The sequence below is a fragment of the Bemisia tabaci genome, chromosome 8 (assembly GCF_918797505.1).
Source record: "Bemisia tabaci chromosome 8, PGI_BMITA_v3".
Lineage (NCBI taxonomy): Eukaryota > Metazoa > Arthropoda > Insecta > Hemiptera > Aleyrodidae > Bemisia > Bemisia tabaci.
Window position 1 is genome coordinate 11,866,463 of NC_092800.1, and position 18,877 is coordinate 11,885,339.

The 18,877-nt window shown below is 37.2% G+C and overlaps 1 protein-coding gene across 1 annotated transcript in view; it reads left to right on the forward strand.

Annotated features, from left to right (window-relative positions):
- SAK (Sak kinase) overlaps positions 1 to 18,877 on the forward strand; it is a 28,591-nt gene that overhangs the window by 3,737 nt on the left and 5,977 nt on the right. The window contains exons 4-11 of the mRNA XM_019048178.2: positions 6,608 to 6,720; positions 7,269 to 7,361; positions 7,991 to 8,134; positions 8,844 to 8,987; positions 9,923 to 10,209; positions 11,468 to 12,161; positions 13,796 to 14,054; positions 15,374 to 15,507. Coding sequence (XP_018903723.2) covers positions 6,608 to 6,720; positions 7,269 to 7,361; positions 7,991 to 8,134; positions 8,844 to 8,987; positions 9,923 to 10,209; positions 11,468 to 12,161; positions 13,796 to 14,054; positions 15,374 to 15,507 — 1,868 coding nt within the window. The remainder of the gene's footprint in view (positions 1 to 6,607; positions 6,721 to 7,268; positions 7,362 to 7,990; positions 8,135 to 8,843; positions 8,988 to 9,922; positions 10,210 to 11,467; positions 12,162 to 13,795; positions 14,055 to 15,373; positions 15,508 to 18,877) is intronic.

Genomic DNA, 18,877 nt, shown 5'->3' on the forward strand with positions numbered 1-18,877 from the left:
AAGAAAAAAAAGAAAAGAAACAAAAAAAAATCGACGATCCCGGTACGATGGCGTCCAGCAGCAGCAGCAGCACCTGAAACAGAGAATAAAAAAAAGAAAAAAAAGAATAGAAAAAAAAAAAAAAAATCGACGATCCCGGTACGATGGCGTCCAGCAGCAGCAGCAGCACCTGAAACAGAGAATAAAAAAAGAAAAAAAAGAACAGAAAAAAAAAAAAAAAAAATCGACGATCCCGGTACGACGGTGTCCACTAGCAGCGGCCTCCCCCAACCCCGGCTTCCGGCGTCCAGGTTCCTTTCCCACCTCCCCCCTTTTTTTTTTTTTTTTTTTTCCCGTTCGTGGCTTGCTGAGATCCTCCGGGGCGCAACGCCCCGGAGCCTGCCGTCGCCGGCAGGGGCGCCCGCCAGGACCCCATAAGGGTCCGTTGGGCACCCCCACCCCCGACCCCCCGCGAGGGGGGTCAAAAAGCCCCCCCTTGCGGGGGGGCAAAGTGACCCCCCTCGCGGGGGGTCGGGGGCAGGGGCACCCAACGGACCCACGGGGTCCCGACGGGCGCCCCTGCCGGCGACGGCGGACCCCGGGACGTAACGCCCCGGAGGATCTCAGCAAGCCAGTCGCAGGAAAAAAAAAAAAAAAAAAAAAAAAACCCTACTCCTCCCCCCGTGATCCTATTCCGAGTCCCCTCCCCCCGTGGAAACCCTACTCCGCGATCCTATCTAAACCCAACGAATCCCCCCTCTCCCCGGGAACCCCCTCGGGAAACCCCACTCCGCGATGCCGCACCCAACCCCACGAACCCCCCTTTCCCCGGGAATACCCCCTGGGAATCCTCACTTCGCGATCCTTCCCAACCCCACGAACCCCCCCTTTCCCGGGAACCTCCCCCCTCAGCGAGCCCTCCCCCCAAGCCCCCACTTCTTCAGCCGCGTCTTCTTCCTTCGGTCCCGCTCTGAAACAAACAAGAAAAATCAAGAGTTATTAGTACGGTTTGCAATAGGTGACAAAACAGGCCTCTTGAATTCCATTTAGTCCCTCAATGAAATTCAAAGTTCTCTTCCATTATCATCCATTAATTAGCCTCACGAAATTACGTTAGAAGGAACTATGTGCATGGAATTTGCATGCAACATAGTTCCTTTTAGCATAAATTTGTCCAGTTCTCTTGTCAAAATTTTAGTGAAGGCACTATGCCAAAATTAATCAAATTTAGGTATTATTTTTTCAAATTTTAACTTTAATGCAGCTTTTTACTGCTTTCGGAGTAAAACATGCGGCATCTATCACAAGTTTGCATTCATTTGTAGTAACTTAACTGCATGACGCATAAAGGAACTCATTTTTTCTGCCCTCTAAAAAATGAGCTATTTTTGTAGAAAAATTTGTGGCACACATGTGTTATCTACTGTGACCCGAAAAAAATAATTTCATTTTGCGTAATGCAGGTAATTACTTTCAGTTGAATGCAATATTTTTTCTTTGCATTTCACGAAATCTCTATAGTATATGCAGAACTGGGAGGAATTGCAAATTAGTTCTTCTCAAATATTCTTGAACAACTGAGGGCATTCAAGTTGAGGATACAATAATTCTGAAATATAATTATTTTTTTACATTTTATGAATAAAATCAATTAAAAATGGATTAAATAAATGTTACTATTGATGATGTCTACTATTTAAATTTTACACAACAAATACACATTTTGAGGGCACTACTTCCGTCTTCAATGATTCATCATGCGGAGCATTTCCTTCGTTTTTTGCAGATCTGAAACAAACTAAAAATAAAAAAAAGGAATGATTAGTCCTTAACCCAATTTGAAGATTAAACATTTTAGTCCAACACAGTTTTTATCATGTTAAATTAATATGTCCTGCTTAAATTGATTTGTCCCTGATGCAAAATCCATTACTTATTTGGAACTTGATGCAGTTGCTTTTTTACTTTTGTTTTTTTTCTCTCGCTATTTAGTCTATGAGTACTACTATGAGTCATTTTAATGTGCTTGTTAAGTGCATAATAATTAGAATGTCCTGGTATTGTGTGATAAATTATGCCAAAATCTCAACTAATATTAAACATAATAATTAATGTCCGATTTAGTTTTCAAAATGCAACTTTTTTGTGCTTGCAGTGGACTACATTTTGCAATAAAGAACTGCTAATTTTATCTCGTTTTAGAAACTATAGCAACTAGTATCCCGATACAGATAGACGCTTTTATAGGAGAGTCAGAATGAGGAGTTCTCAATTACAAAATGTAGTTCAACTGCAAATAGTGCAGGAGGGGACGCTTATCAAAGATCTGGAAGAATAGATAATGAAGAGAAAGTCGGTGAGAGAAAAGTTCATGAAATAAAAGTAAAAAGAAAAAAATGAAAGTAAGTAAAACAGCTTTCACTGCATTCGTTTCTTGTCAATCTGAAAGAAAGAAAAAAAAAGAGAAAATTAGTGCGATGTATACAAAATGTAAAAAGCAAAACGAAATGAAGTATAATTGTTTTTCCAGTGCTCATCCCATACCTTCTGAAAATATGCAACAAGAGGAAAAGTAGTAAGAGGCATACATAATATAAAACAAGGTGATAGCATTTTCACTGTGTTCCTATCTTGCTGATCTGAAAAGAAAATGAATAAAGATAGAAAAAACAACACAAAGAGAAAAATAAGTGTAACCCACCACTCTCCCCCTCTCTTCCACTTTGACCCTGTATCTTGTCAATTCAGGAAAAATACATAAAGGAGAATGAAAAATCAGGAGTATAGCATGTGCACAAATTGTTTTATTTAAAATTTAATAAGAAGTAGCATATCAGTAGCTGAAGTATAAGATTACATACCTTTTATTGCGACGTTGCAAATCGCTGCTCATGTTTTATTCCTTTACACCAGAACTTATCAGCAGTGTTTCTTAAAAATTTCTGAGAATTTTCTTCATTCATTCATTATTTAAATATTCATTCAAATACTCTTGAAAAATTTGAGGAAGATGCGTCGATTACTTCTTATTCAAAGAAGTAAGATATTGGGAAATGTTCAAATGTTGCGGTGGAGTTACGCATTATTTATCTTCAATAAGTAATTTTGATGCGATTCTCAATCTGTCCCGGAATTTCTCATTCTATGACCTGAAAGAAAAGAATCATTAATTCAAGTCTATAAACATAAAAATAATGGGACATCAATAAATGTTATAAAATATTATTATTTAATACCAACTAAACAAACTAATGAGAACTTTTTTTAGAAATGCTAGGATTTTGATGGTAGATTCTCGTTTAATTTTTCCAGCCTAAGCGCTGAAAATTAGCCATGAAAACCCTATCGTTTCCTTGGATGTTTATCTGTGCAAATAGAAAGAAAATAATAAATATGCTTTTGACCTATAGAGGAAGAAAAAAGTTGGAAAAAATATTATGAAACATTATTTTCATTGACTTTTTTTCCTTTTTTTATTGATACGGAGACCCCTACTAATTACTGTAATTATGAACCTGGCGTGATCGTAATAATAATGAAGTAAAATATAATATACCCAAACTTTAAAAAGTAGAAAAATTACTTTTAAAAGAATTAATTTTTCAAAAATTTTAAAATTAGAAAGCAAAAATTTAAAATCAAAATAAGATAAAAATTTAATTTTACTAGGATAGAAGTATGAATACGCTGTAAGGTATACTCACGTAGAAGCTTAATCAGGGTGTCAAGCATCAGGATTTTCCCGATTTTTCCAGGATTTAATCCCGATTTCATCAGGATTTGAAGAAAAATCGGTCGTAAAATCAGGATTCGAAAAAAGTCGGCCGTCCGCTCATGTTCCGTTAATTATCCGCTATCCGTTCGTTAATTTTTCTCTGCAGAAAGTCAGGATTTGATCAGGATTTGGAAGAAATATGAAATCAGGATTTAGCGGTTAAAAATCAGGAAAAATCAGGATTTCATCAGGAATTCCCAAAATGAAAAAATACTTCCTCTACCCTAGGGTAGCGAGGAAGTAAAAACTAGACACTCTGTTAATTCTTGTTGTGTCTCGGCAAATGTTGCGATTCTCGGTGCTAACTGCGCACTGCACCACTGAACCACTACACCACTAAACCACTGCACCACTAAACCACTGAGCCACTGACCCTTAGTGGTGACCTGTTCACCCTCTGAATGAACCACGTCGCTCTCTGAGCCCACACTGACTGAACTCTAGGGGTGGGGTTTCCCTTTTATAAGCTCGTGACCTGTTGGTCCATAACGTCCCCCCCCCCCCCCCCCGCTGATCCCTCTTGCAGTTAGGATGCAATTTAGAAACTATCTTATTGTTTTTTCGAACTTTCCGGAACAAAAGAAGGAAAAGGCATTCCTTCGTGAACATCATTAGCCAGGTGTCCTTTAGGGTCTTTTGTTTTATTGAGCCGGGGACTTCTCGCGTCGAAAACAATGAAAGGGACTTCTGTATTGTTTACAGAATGTGGAAATCCCCGTACCGTTTCTTTGGCGGTCAAGAAACCTCGAGACTGCCAAACAATAGGAAAGCGGGTAAACTTCGTGAACAGGTAAAAGAATACGGGAAGGAAGTGTTTTGGGGGAAAGTCCGTGAAAGTTTAAAACAAAAGAAAAAAAAAATCCTTTCAAGGCCGCAGTATTCCTCGGATATAATGCCTAAAACGACATACAAAAAAACAAAAAGTGTATTTCTTTTGGAAAATACACTATAAATACTGAACTGGAAAAAGGGGGTGAAAAAAATGGAGACAATTTCTAAATGAAGTGCGGTGTTCCGGAAACAAGAGCGCCTATTAATGTGATGAGGAGAGCTTAAAATTAAACAACGGATAGCAGCTTTTGTTCTCAAAACATCGTAGTTCATTTATGATTTTTTCCTCGTTTTTAGTCCCCCCCCCTCTTTAGTCAAGTATTTTTGTTAGCTCCCGTTAGATTTTGCCCCCTCCCCCCTATCAGATCTGATCTGTCTTTTTAGGGGTAACACAGTAGCTTGCGGGATTTTTAAATTTGGCAGATTTTTTGGGTTGGGTCCGCTCATAGAGGAGGAGCAGGGGGTCAAAGGCAAAACCCTTGCCATCATTTAGAACAGATCATAATTAAGTTGAATTTTTTTTTTTTTTTTTTTTTTTTTTTGTTAATGAAAGATTTTAAAAAGACCTATCTGCACAAGTTATAAAACGTAAATTAAAGTTCTCCCTAGTGCGAAGTGATAGCGATTTTTTATTTTCTAGGGTGCAAAAATTTACATTCTGCAATGTTTAGGCCCTGCGCGATGTCTATAGCTGAACGTAGACCAGTTTTCCTGTCTACCCTCCGCTCCTCTCTGTGGGTCGGGAGGACTGCACTAAAAATTCGCCATTTTTGAATGTATAACATGCTACTGTATCACCAAAAAAAGAATGGATCATATCTGATAGAGGACCAAATCTAACAGAAGATGGAACAACCGTCTAATAATGGATGGAATTACCATCGAAATTCGCAATTTCAGTCGAAAATTTCATGTCCGACTTTTCCTAATATTAGGATAAGTCGATAGCCATATGGCTCGTTCAACTAAGCGACGAATTTCATCCTCATCGCGGTGGTCATATATGTTAAAAATGGTGGTCGTAAATTCGGCCAGAGGAATGATAGCGCCATTTCGGGGCTCTCGCTCAGCAAACAGGGTGTCTACTAGTCTGGATTTTTTAAGGGCGCTCCGGAAGTACTGGAAAAGTGCGGCAATTCTGCAAGAAGGTCTTGAATTTTTTCCTCCATACCATGCGTGATTTTTTTAATAAAGCCTGGAAAGTATGCAATCCTTTGCGCGATAAATCTCAGAGTAGTATTTGAATACAAGATCTTAATTGTGCAGTCAGTTAATCTTCAAGCCATCATTGAAAAAAAAAACTCCGGCCGTGGAAGTCGTACTTAAGGTCTATGTAGACTTTCTGTACACATTCCGGGCTTAGAGGCTGAAAGTTCCGGGTGTAGCAGTCGAAGCTACGTCTCCAGAACCCGGAACTTTCGGCCTCTGAGCCCAGAACGGACGGCATGTCTATATATCCTGCAACTTTTTTTTCAGTAAGCACTAATGAAATTTTGTGTCACTGAAAAAGTACTGAATTTTTCTGTTGAGGAGGTTCTGAATTTCTTGGGAATGCATTCAAAAAGTACTGTAAAAGTACTGATTTTTGGCCAGCCTATTTTAGTAGACACCCTGATCTAGACTCCAAGGTACATGAAGACATCAAAAAATGTAGAATATGTTTAAATCATGATCAGGTCATAAGCCAAATCATGATCATCAATAAATTGCAGCCTAGAAACGTAAAATAGCATTTACTTAAAAGAAGGTTGAATATTTTAAAGGTGTGGAATCAAATAAAATCCAATAAAAAATTTAACATTATAAGAAGCACTCATTTGAAACCTTTTTCCACAGTTGCTGTTAATGTATCTCTTTTTTACCTTCATAGTCTTGATTAGTTACAAGGTGGATAGACTCTCAAGAGGAGAGAAAAATAAAACATGTATCGTCAGATGATTCAGCATTCCTGCATTCTCCATGACTTACAATTTGTGTTTTTTAACAGCTCATTCATTTTTGTTTTTCTTATGTTCCATTTAGCAAAAAATATTGTCAGACAAGTTGTTGAAGGTCTCATGTATTTACATTCTCACAATATCTTGCACCGTGATATTTCTTTGCCCAATCTACTTCTCACCAAAGATTTACGTGTAGTAAGTTCCTTTCGATTTCATCTAGTTAAGTTATTCTTAAGGCTTAGTCACAAGCAATTTCGAGGGCTGTTTGAAAAGTAAGGACCGTATGGTCACCGATATGGCCTCAATGAGGCCATAAATGATTGATGAATGAATGATTGTGAATGATTTTATGAATCTAAACGAAAATGCAGATTAATATGTATCAGCACAAAATTAATTGCCTTTTTTCAACATAATCCTTTGAGGTCAATATAAATTCTCCAACATGGCGCTTGTTTTTGAAATCTGTTCACCGAGAACTAGAAAATTGCATCCTCAGCAAAGCCTTTATGGCTTGCTGGATTTCATTATCAGTTTTGAAGTAATTCCTGTACTGTAATCGCTCGAAATATCGCTAGAAATTGCAGAGAACAAGATCTGGACCCTACCGAGGATAGGAAAAGTTTCAAGCAGTCAAATTTCGATGTGATTTCCCAACTGCAATGAGGTTTTGTGCTGTTTGGATGCAAGAAAAAATTTGATCTCCTGGCTTCAGTACTCCTAATGTTTCTTTCTTTTCCCAGAAAATAGCTGATTTTGGTTTGGCAACCCAACTTTCTCGCCCGGATGAAAAGCACATGACAATGTGCGGTACTCCAAATTATATCTCTCCTGAGGTAAATTCAATTTTGATTTTGAAGTTTCTGTACTTTTAGGTGTATTTTTGTATCGCATAAGAATTGTTTCATACGCTGAGCATTGCTTCTGTTTACAATAAACAGGGAGTTTAAAGTAACAGAAACTTTTAATGAAAATGTCACGTAGACTCACTGTCGCAGACACAGATTCTTCAACATCTCTAAATTAGAAGGTTTTCTCAAAAGGCAAAATGCTTACAGGGTAAAAGTAAAAGTAGTAAGAATTGATAAACTTGTAACGTTCTCGATTTATTTACAATAAATTCAAATCAGAGGGTATCCCTCCACCGAAGAAAGGGTGAAGGAAAGTCTTTGAAATGCGTGCGGGTCTTTTAAAAAAATCAAGTGAATTGTGAGTTTATCAATTATCTCAATACATTCATTGTTAAAAGCCTTAACTAATCGTAAACGACTGTCTGTTATATCAGTATCTACATAGTAATGCTTGTATAATAGCCAGTCTTGAAAAACATTCAAATCAGAGGTAGTCCATGTTCCTAATTCCAAGAAGAGCACTGAGGTGCCCTGGAAACTAAAAATTTGGAGGATTTACCATTTTATCCTCCCTGGTAACTGTCTTAAGACCTTTTGTTACGGTTCCTTTACAGGTTGTCACGAAAAGTGCTCACGGTTTAGAGATTGATGCTTGGAGTGTTGGAATTTTATTGTACACTTTACTTGTTGGGCATCCACCATTTGACACAGACGCAGTCAAAAGTACTCTGACAAGAGTAGCGATGGCACCTCTCGAGGTGAGTGTTCATTTATGCCTTTGTATCCTGCAAGATGTATTTGGATGAAAAAGGAAAAGTCAGGATAAATAGATACTATTACAGGCCGCTGGATAAGGTCTGAACAAGAAAGAAATTCACATTCTCTCTTCAAAATCTTACGCAGAAAATAATTCATACAACGGTTAATTTGTGAATCAACTCCTGGACGAGATATTAACAAGTATTTTTAACGCAGGTCAAATGGAAATTAGAAAACTCAAATAATGTCATTTGTATTTTTGCCATTTGAACAATGTTAATTGTAAACTCTAATCTTGTTTCGGGGTCAATTTCCTGACTTCTTGCTGTGTGATTTGTTTCTCCCTATGAGTAAGCAGGGTCTCCCTATGTGTCTACAAGTCCAGAAAGTCCGGAAATAGTACTGATTTTTTAAGGGCGGTCCAAAAGCACTGAAAAAGTGCGGAAATTCCGCAAAAAGGTCCGGAATTTTTTTTTAATTTTTTGTCATTTTTGTCTCAATTTCAAATTTTTGAAATTTTTCTAATTTCGTCTAATGGAGGTACTGAATTTTTTGAGAATGTCCTGAAAAAGTACTGTAAAAGTACTTATTTTTGACCAGCCTGTTTTGGTAGACACCCTGTGTATTGACTAAACTCGGTAATTTTTTTAAAACTGCTGCAATATAAGAATTCATCTAATAAGAGTGTTTTACCTGCTAATTTTATAGATTCCGGCTCACTTATCCATGGAGGCAAAAGATTTGATACAAAGCCTTCTCCAGAAAAATCCTGAAAAGCGAATGCAGTTGCGCGACGTTTTAACTCATCCTCTAATGCTAAAGGAATCAGACTTCCCAGCACTGAATCATAGGGTATGTCCATTCAGTAATAAATTGCATACCTAATCAGATTTTCTAAATCTTTTGTTAGCTTTTGTTGTCTGTCTTTTCTGTTTTAAAGCCAACTTCAATGTCTACATTTTCTTCCATTTCCTACAAGGCAAGTTTGTTTTTAATGCTGATACTCTTTTAAGACATTCAATCTCTTATTCTTGTACCGAATACCAGGGAGATCATAATTTTTATTAACACACATTTTGTTTGAATCCTTGGTTCCCCTAGTTTCTCCCTAGAAAACTCCCTTCAAAATATTTTGTTGTATCAAAAAAAATTGAGAGTCTCAAAATAAACTGCATTTGCATGATATTGTATCTAAATCAGAATGGAGTAAGAAGTTCATACTACATTTAAATAGAAGCGTTGTCAGATTGCTTGGCAATTTTGCCAATTAGGTCTGAGTATTCAAAGTCACTGAAAAGTTTTCCGCCCATAAATTCTGTGCTAATCACATGTTTTACTCACCTAAATTGCAGATTAAAATATATACAGTTTGTGCTTGTTTGTAGCACCGGTTGAAAAGTGTTTGGAAACGTATGTGTCTTCATTGGGTATTGACAAATCAAAACTTTTCCGGAATATCATTCCACTTTCGATTTTAAAATGTGAAAATGCAAGTGTCAGATATTTGCAAGGTTTTTTTATGTGGAAGACTTGATTTTATGTATAAATGAAGAAGATATGTTTTTATTTTCTTTTTCAAATCGATTCCTCAGGGATAGTCGGTTTTTTTACCAGTAAGCATGTAATATCTGAAAAAGGCGTTCGGAGGGAACGTTGCATTGTGCCAATATTTTCCCTCCAGATATATGCCTTTTTGACCGGTTTTTGATAGTTTTGATTTTTTGGTACACCTCCTATTAAAAAAAAAAAAAATGGGAACAATTTTTATACAAAACATCTGATTTCAGGCGTACCTTTCCGGCAGTGGTTCTGATAGTGGAGTCTGCACAATGACAACCTCATCCAACCACACAAATTCGCCTGGTTTTTCACAATCCAATTTCAGAGTGGGCCCATTGCAGAATCAAAATTTTGCTTCTAGTGTATCAGGACCACATCACTGTGCTAGTAACTCTTATTCTTCCTCAACAAAAGTGCCTTCGGGTTTAGACATGAACCGTGCTGAATTCGCTTCTGCTTTAGATTCTCAACCTTTTCATTCTGAAGAACTGTTTTCACAACATCATATTAAAAGGTAAGTAAGTTGTTTTCTGAACATTAATGATTCAGTGGGGAAAATTTCATTAAATCAGTGGACAGTAACTTTCCCTGTATTTTATTAATCTTTAGTACTAACCCTGATTATTAATGCTCCCTTTTAATATCAATGTATTTTAGTCAATAGTAGCTACAAGGGTCCATAGTTCTCAATTGTTTTTCCTTTTTTGCTTTCTGACATGTTGACCTGATTTTCTCGAGAGAAATATATCTGCCCTTACTTTGTTCTTTACTACTCTTTGTACTCTCTTCAGTCCATTTTACTTCAGCCAGATAGATACCAAGGTATATTTCCCTGTAGTAGTTGCAATGGACCACCAGATTTAATGCATTATTTTTAGAATTCTAATGCATGTTTCCTCTTCAAAATTTTGTATTGAATACAAGAAGCCGAACAAAAATTACTGAAATTAACTCTTAATGAAATTATAAGTGGTTAATGTAGCACTGGTTTTGAAGAAGTTGAATTTCTGCTTTACAAGAAAATCCATTGTCTTCAAATTAGGGACTACAACAGTTTTGGCAGGCTTCCTAATTGAGCGGTGTTTTTTCCCTACCCTGTTATGTTCAAAGTGTAAACAATGTGCAACAGGTGAGCCAAAACTGAGATCAAAGGTGGCATATTTTCGCACTGTAACGTTTAGTGCCAATGTTGGCCAGTGCAGTCCAGGGTTTCCGACAATCTGAAAACCTTGAAAGTCAGGGAAATTACCGTGATCTAAAAAACTCAGGAAATTTCCAGAGCAGCATTCAGCAAAAGTCAGTGTAATTAAAGGGAAAATAAATCAAAGTAGAAGTTTTATTTGAAGGTCAGAGAATTCAACAATTTTGGAGTCAGGGAAAAGCAAAAAAAGTTAGGGAAAGGCAGGTTGTAATCGGAAAATATAAACTCATGAAAACCCTATTGTGTAAAATTTTGATTTTAGCTTCTTATCCCTCTCTGAGATTAGGATAATACAATTTGCACAGGATTTTGAGGCAAGTTTGGAGAAAAACTTTTTCTAAAACATTTTAAAAAATCAAAGGGAATTACTTTAATTTGGCTGTTTTTGCAGTGTTCAACTTTTGCAATTTTGAATTTTCGCAACCCTGCGGATGGAAAATTTTTAAAAAAATATCTTTAGCAAGGGAAGCAGGACGTTGATGTCAATTTTATAACTATTGATATTTCCACTCTGAATTTTGAGTAAACCTATAAAAATGGCTTTGACATTTTCATTTTTTGCTGTTTTCAGATCTGATGATGCTTGCTATCAGACAATCAGGGGGACCAAAGTCAAAGAAAAAGAACCAGAGTACCTCCGCTCAAAATTTCCCTCCTATTTAGATGAAAACTCCTCCCAAAACTATATACCATCCCTACCATCCAAGCACGTTTCCGAGACTTCGCGCAACCATACCAACAAGAACGCACCCAGTTACGAATCCAGAGGTTGCGGAAGTGAAAACAGCGTTCTGTCCGGCCTCGTACCACCTGATAAGAGTTTCGTCTTTCAAAGTGTCCAAAATCTTTCAAATCCCAGCAATGACGAGCGTTTCCACCATCAGCACGGACCAAATGTACGGAGTGAATCATTTAACCATCAGAATCACACTTCGCTCATGTCAGTGCGAAAATGCTGTAGCGAAGGGCAGGAAACTATGTTGAACAATGAAAAATGTTTCAACTGGTGTCAGAACCTGCAGTTTAGGCCTGGGTGTGTTTCGAGTGCCCACAATACGCATTCTACAGAGATGAATCATGCAATGAAAGGTGGAATTGGGGTTCCTCCGCTGAATTCAACAAGGTTGCAGCCCACCAGACATAGGACAAAAAATGCTGCGCTCAGTATTGTAGAAAATGGAGAAGTAATAGTGGAAATTATCAAACACAAGGGGGCCGAAGAAAAAGTCATTGATGTCTGTCAGATTTCGAGTGATGGTTTGCGGGTAAGCTTTTTATGATGTTTCTCTAAATAATTTAAATTAATTATGGTATTAAATTTCCATTATCTATTAGCATTTTTTCCCCCTGTAAAAGTCAGTCAGAAAAAGACAGCAATGTGGAACATTAAGGTGAATCTAGGGTTTGATTAGGGATAATTCAAGATTAGAGATATTGCCACCAGTCACCACTGAGAATTTCACTTTCCTTCGATGATTGTTGAAATAATATTCCTCAAATTACAAAAAGCAGATCCACAAGATATGTATTATTTTTTGCTTGATTTTTGAGCCAAAAATATTTGCAATTAGGATTACAAGCGCAGAGAAAGTACGGTTGAAATTTTCAGCTCAGCGGCGGCGGCCGAGCGCGCAACCAAATCCCTCATGTTCTGTCTCTCTTTCTCCCATTGCTGCAATGGGAATTACTTTCCGCCGTAGTTACGACTTTATTTTTGGGAATTTTGAGAAGATTTAATGATTTTTTTACTGAGTGTTCCTCAAGTATGTTGCTATATCCCCTGGATTCCCAATCTTGAATAAGTATTATGGTTTTTATTATTTTGGCAAATGTATATGGCTATTCTGAGCAGTGCGGCGTGGTGGCCAAATCGCGGAGCTCCAAGCCTGGATTCACCGTAAGAGGAATAAGTTTCATGTTTTCAAAGATGTTTTCTTTGCCATTGACGGTCATCGTTTACCAGATAGGAATTGTCTTCCTAAGATAAATTTTTTCATGCTACATTTCCTCTCATGAATAATCAATCAATAATTTGTTTGTTGGAATTTTTACTCCACCTCCTCAAATAATTGGTCCATCACGTTGATTACAAAATTATTTCAATGGATTAATTTTTTCGAGAGGAAAACAATCCTATCAAGATCTGTCCAAATAGCAGGTTTCCATATTCAGTATTTGTATTTGTTTCCCTCTAAAAAACATGGCAGTTTATGTTATCTCTCATAGTAGTTCCCACCATGATTTTTCTCCCCTTGGTTTTGTCTGTGATGAACGTTGAGCAACCAGTGCAAACCTATTGTTTGCTTTATTGATAATGAATTTACGGTGGGAAAAATCATATTTACATTACCGTAGCCAGTGATATCAATCACTATGTCCCTCGGAGAGCAATATCTTTGTCAATACCGCACATACAAACTTGGTGTTCAGACAAATCTGATTAATATTAGCAAATTTGAAGTATTTGACCATTGAACCATGATTCTACCACTAGCTCAGCTGATTGATTTAAAAGTTTGCTCTGATTTTTCTCCTCCTACAATAGGCTAATAAACAAGATCAGAATCATAGTACTTTGTAACATGTTCCCTCATGAAAATTTCAATTTAAAAATGGCAAACAATTCAAAATTTATATGCTAAGCTAGATAGCAATCAGACAAAATTTTCCAATATTTCTGGCTCTTCCATGAAAGAGCATATCTAGATGAAGAAACTTATGCTTTTTACCCTTCTTTGTGTATTGATTTTACACGAAATTTTGAGGCAGAAATGTGCATGAAGTACAGACCAAGTTAGCAGTAGCAACCATCTGTGTCCTGAAAAATTCCTCCTACTCATGAAGATTAGTTCATCCGGGACTCCTCTGAATAACCTTAATTTTGAAATCTTCTCTGCAGGTAATCCTTTACCAGCCGAACAAAGGCAAGGGTATTCCACTTAGCAACAAACCTCCTCCGTTACCATCAGAGGGAGCTGACGCTATCTATAGCTATGAATCACTGCCGGAAAAACACTGGAAGAAGTATGTTTATGCATCACGATTCGTCGCTTTGGTGAAAACCAAAACGCCTAAAATAACATACTATAGTCCGCTAGCAAAGTGTCTCCTCATGGAAAATGGACCAGATGCTGACTTTGAAGTTTATTTTTATGATGGTAAGCCTTATTTGAAGCACAGTAAACCCTCTTTACAATAACTTTTAGCAGATTGCCTGAAATTATCGTTGTCCCAAGGTCGTTGTTAAAACATAACACACTGAAAACGCAGTCAATAAAGATCAAAGTTGATTCCCAAGAATTTAATGATGTTATGCAACTTGTTGAACATACATATGCCACTCACTGTTGCTTAATTTAATGTACGTATTATTACACTGCAGACAATTAGTTTTTTGACTAAAAGAACCGGCTTTAAAAGTTCCAAAGCTTCATGTCATTTTATTAAAATAGACATTGAGGCAACATTCAGGCAGATAAAAATTGGCTAAACTTACCTTGCAAATAACCAACGATTTAGATTGTAGTTCATTGTTAGTAAAAACTGGGTCAGCGAAAATTGCAGGATCATCATTTTTTGCAAAGGAGTGCATCTGTCTGAACTGAGCCTGAGGCTTCAGACCCCGACCCAGCACCATCAGGACTGAAGACTCCAGAGGCTCCGTTCACCCCATGCCAGCTATCATTAGAGATAAGGAGCTATGACCGTGCCAGTATCCTTACTCCTGCCATACATACTATAGCATACGTGAAACTGAATGAGATGCTACACAACTGTTTTTCATTTCTTGGCAATCCCCTCTATTGAAGAGGAATGAATATCTTTGAACAGACAGATATAAAAAACATAGGAGAAAAAACGAAAAACGAGACTAAAAAGTACTCAAAACAAACCCGAGATGTTTCGGCTCAAAACTGAGCCATTTTCAGTCAGAAGAATAAAATAAAATATAAAATATTATTGTGTATATTCGGAATTTTCATATTTTATTTTTATTCTTCCGACTAAAAATGGCTCAGGGTGGTTTGTTGTGTGTAATTTTTAGCCTCGTTTCTCGTTTTTTCTTCTATGTTTTTGACATCACCATTGTCACGGGCTGCTGTTTTAAAAATTTCAACGTATGAACAGACAGATCTTTCTACTTCGGAAGTTTTGATAAAAAGATATGATTGCAATAATTAAGAACTGGTAGCATTTATTTGATAGATTCGATAAATAATTGAAAGAGAATGTGAAAATGCTGTTCCCTGGCAGAAACAAGTAGCACTTGTGAAGACCACTGGAGGCTCTAATATGTATAACGTCGGCCAATTGTGTTTCTCGGTAATTACTTAAGCACTTACTCGGTAGTTCTGTTGTATTTTATCTTAACAAAATGTAATTTTGTTTTTGGAGTCCTGGCAATCGAAAAGTGTTCATCTTTAAATATGTAATTTTCATGTCTGCATTTGCTCTTCACTAGTTTCTCTGTTTAAAGGTGGGAAGATAGGGAAAACCGGCAAGAGTGTAAAAATAACTCACTCTTCTGGAGCTAATGTTTTACTGGATGTATCAACGCAAACAGATCATCTGGATTCCTCTGTACAACTCATGTGGAAGTACTATAAACAGGTGAGCTATTTCTGTGATGGTCAAAACACCAGTAGTGGACAAATATGACGAGTAGCAAGCCTTATTTTTTTCATCCTAGTCCTTATCATGTTTCAATCCATGCAAATTTATAAAACTAATTTTTTTTTTAATTAATCGGATAAATCTTGTGGTGATAAACAACAGTCCAATTGTAACATGTAAACCACGAAATCCAGTCAAAATAAATAAATTATTTCTAACTACTCAGTCATTAAATCTATTAATGATATTATGTACAAGGGGGCTATGCCCCTGGCCGCTACGCGGCCCAACCCCGCGGCGCTTCGCGCTCTCTTAAGCCCGCTTCGACAAAAGAACGACCCTAAAAAATGAAAAGATTTTCATAGCCGACTCTCATTTGTCCCTCTGGCCAGGAGTGATCGGACCAATAAGAATCAAATAAAAAAACCGGCATTTATTTCAAACTTCCGGCCAAGACTGAAACAAAACGGAACGAACGAACGGAGCGTTTTTTTGGATAGTCTGTAGTCACTTTGGGATAGTCTGTAGTAAAGGAGCACACCTCCGATTCACTTACCTTACCCTACTAACAGACCAAGATTCACAATTTTCTGCTTAGTTCAAATTTTGCCCCCCTTTCTAAGCTCCCTGGTATATTCTATTATAAAAAAAAGTCTGGGTCATATTTCCAAAATCTGATTAAAGCGGGCTCATCTAGGGACCGATCATAGCAATCGGACCAATAAGAATCAAATAAGAAAACCGGCATTTATTTCAAACCTCAGGCCAAGACTGAAACAAAACGGAATGAACGGAACGGAGCGTTTTGTCACTTTTGGTTACTCTGTAGTAAAGGAGCATACCTTCAATTCACTTACCTTACCCTATTAACAGACCAAGGAAACTTCCTCGACTCGAGATTTCCTTGAGTACGCTTTTCGAGTGTCCTCGAGAATTGACGGTATTTTAAGACGCGACTCGAAATTTCCTCGACTCGAAACGCGCTTCGAGTCACCTCCAAATTTCCTCAAGTGAATTTCGTTGAGTCAATCTCGAGATTTTCGTGAGTGAGGTACTGAGGTCCCTCAAGGGAGTTCTGAGGAAACTTGGTTGAAAGTGATTTGTTTTGTTATGAAAGTGAATTTGAATGAAGTGAATTTTTTTATGAATTTTATTGCTAAAATTTAATTTTACCCACTTTCCCTTGTTTACTTTAGATATGTATGCTATTTTTCCCTTCAAAGAAAAAAGTATACTGTTTTTCCTCTAGAACTTCTCCTTCTCAGTTGCAACTACCTTACAACTTCGGTGTTTTGAAACGGTAGCTGAAGGGCGATTTTTGGGGGTCACGGACATTGAATTTCAACATTTTATATTGTCATAGAGGGTTAATTTTTCAGAGTAAAAAAATCCTTAAATCCACCCCCGTGCGAAGAGCATCCCCTCCTTTCCCTCAAAGCTTCATCAAAGAAAGTGAACCTCAGAAAGAGCTACTGAAGAGTACAGCGCCACGGGTACTACGCATCCCAAGTAGCACAGTGCAACGAAAATATTGAAATTAAATTGCAGTTTGATTTCAATACAATTGTAATTTTTTTACCATTAAATTGCAACATTTTTACATCATTTAGTCGATTTATGCTGATTTTAAACAATCAACAAAATGAGTTCCATGTGTCAGAAAGATAGGCAATATGCAATGCATTGAAAAATTGCAACAAGTTTCAATAAACGGGACCCCTTCAAATAGGAGCTAGGCAACATACACAACACTCAGTGGAATTGCAATATTGTTACAATGTAATTGCTACTTATGGCAATCTGTGCACTTGGGATTTTGGTCATGCACTTTACGAAGCTACTTTCAAATTCAAAGTCCTCATCAAATAGTGATCCTAATGCAATTCCAAGGGCATTAATGGGTTTCATTTGACGTGGAGTTGATGTAATTGATGTTCAATAAAATATTTTTATGATAGTTTTAAAAGTTATTCCCGTTTTTTGTCATCTAAGACATTACATCGTTTGTTTCGGTGAAAAAACATTTGGTTCCCTGAGGTATTGTTTTTAATCAAAAATAATAACTTGCAAAAGTCTATCTTGGTTTTTAACCTAATTTACTTTAATTTAAACATGGGTTTTCCACGAAATAAAGAAATAGCTTTCATCCTGAATTCATCTTCGTCCCCCGCCCTCCCTCCTACTCCTCCAAAAAAAACCTGAAGAACCTGACACTGAATTTTCAGTTTTTCAGGGAGAAAAATGTTCGAGCAACTCATTATTCCCCCATTCTTTGCTAACACTCCTGTAGGTAACTCCCTAGAAAATCAACATAAAAATTGACAGATTGGATTAAAAATGGCCTCATTTACTTCTTCAGTAAAGTGAGGCAGAATAATGATTTTGGGGCCTCAGATTTCTAACAACTGAGCGCCGAGTCTCAGAGAAACATACAAACAATTTCCACTGGTTAGGCTTCCCGAGCAATGAATTCCTTAAAAAATAGAATTTATCAGGGCGATTTCTAGTGACGCCATGGGTGCCAGGTATTGCAAAAATAGTGAGAGCATAATTAAAAACATACAAAAGGACATGAGAAAACACATGAACATGCTCACTCTAACTTTTTGCACCTTGGCCTCTCCCTCCTTCCCCCCAAAAAATCATCATAAGAACTAGAGGAGAAATGAAGCACTGAGAAAAGATCAAGTTTGTCCCATCAACAAAAATGAAGCAATATTTGAGTGAGGAATTCCAATGTTTCTGAGAAGAGAGAATCAAATCAGTTAATTTATGAGCAGCTTCACCACTTCACTACAAATGTGGACACTTGGTGACGAAGTAATTTTAGCTAAGCATGTAGTCAAAACAAAATGGGCATTTCAGGTCAAGGTTAATAGCCGAACCTAAAAGAAAAATACTGTGTGCTGAAGGAATGAAAGTTATAGAACATGATGTCATGAATACTCACAGAAAATCAAACTCTCTGCACTATATGATAGAAGATTTGAAGGATGAGAGGGTACGTGGAAGAGTGAATTCAGAGGCTGATGAGTTGCGTTGAAATTGACAGCTGTGGACAATCAATCCATGGTCTCCGCAAATTGTTTAATATCAAATCAGCAGAGAACCATGATCTTTGAATGAGACAGCCACTAGATACACAAACTGCTGAGGTAGGTTGCTCTCTTAAATGCTGGGCAATGGCCATCTTGGAAACTCTTGAGTCTGACACTTTGATGAGAATAGCATTCGAACTGCCCATGTGCTGCAGTGTGTCGGGATAAGTGAATATTATGACTCAGTAGAGATTCCTTTGGTTCAGGATTAACTTAGGTAAATACCTGAGGGCCAGGAGACCGTACACATTTTAATTTCAAAGAATTAT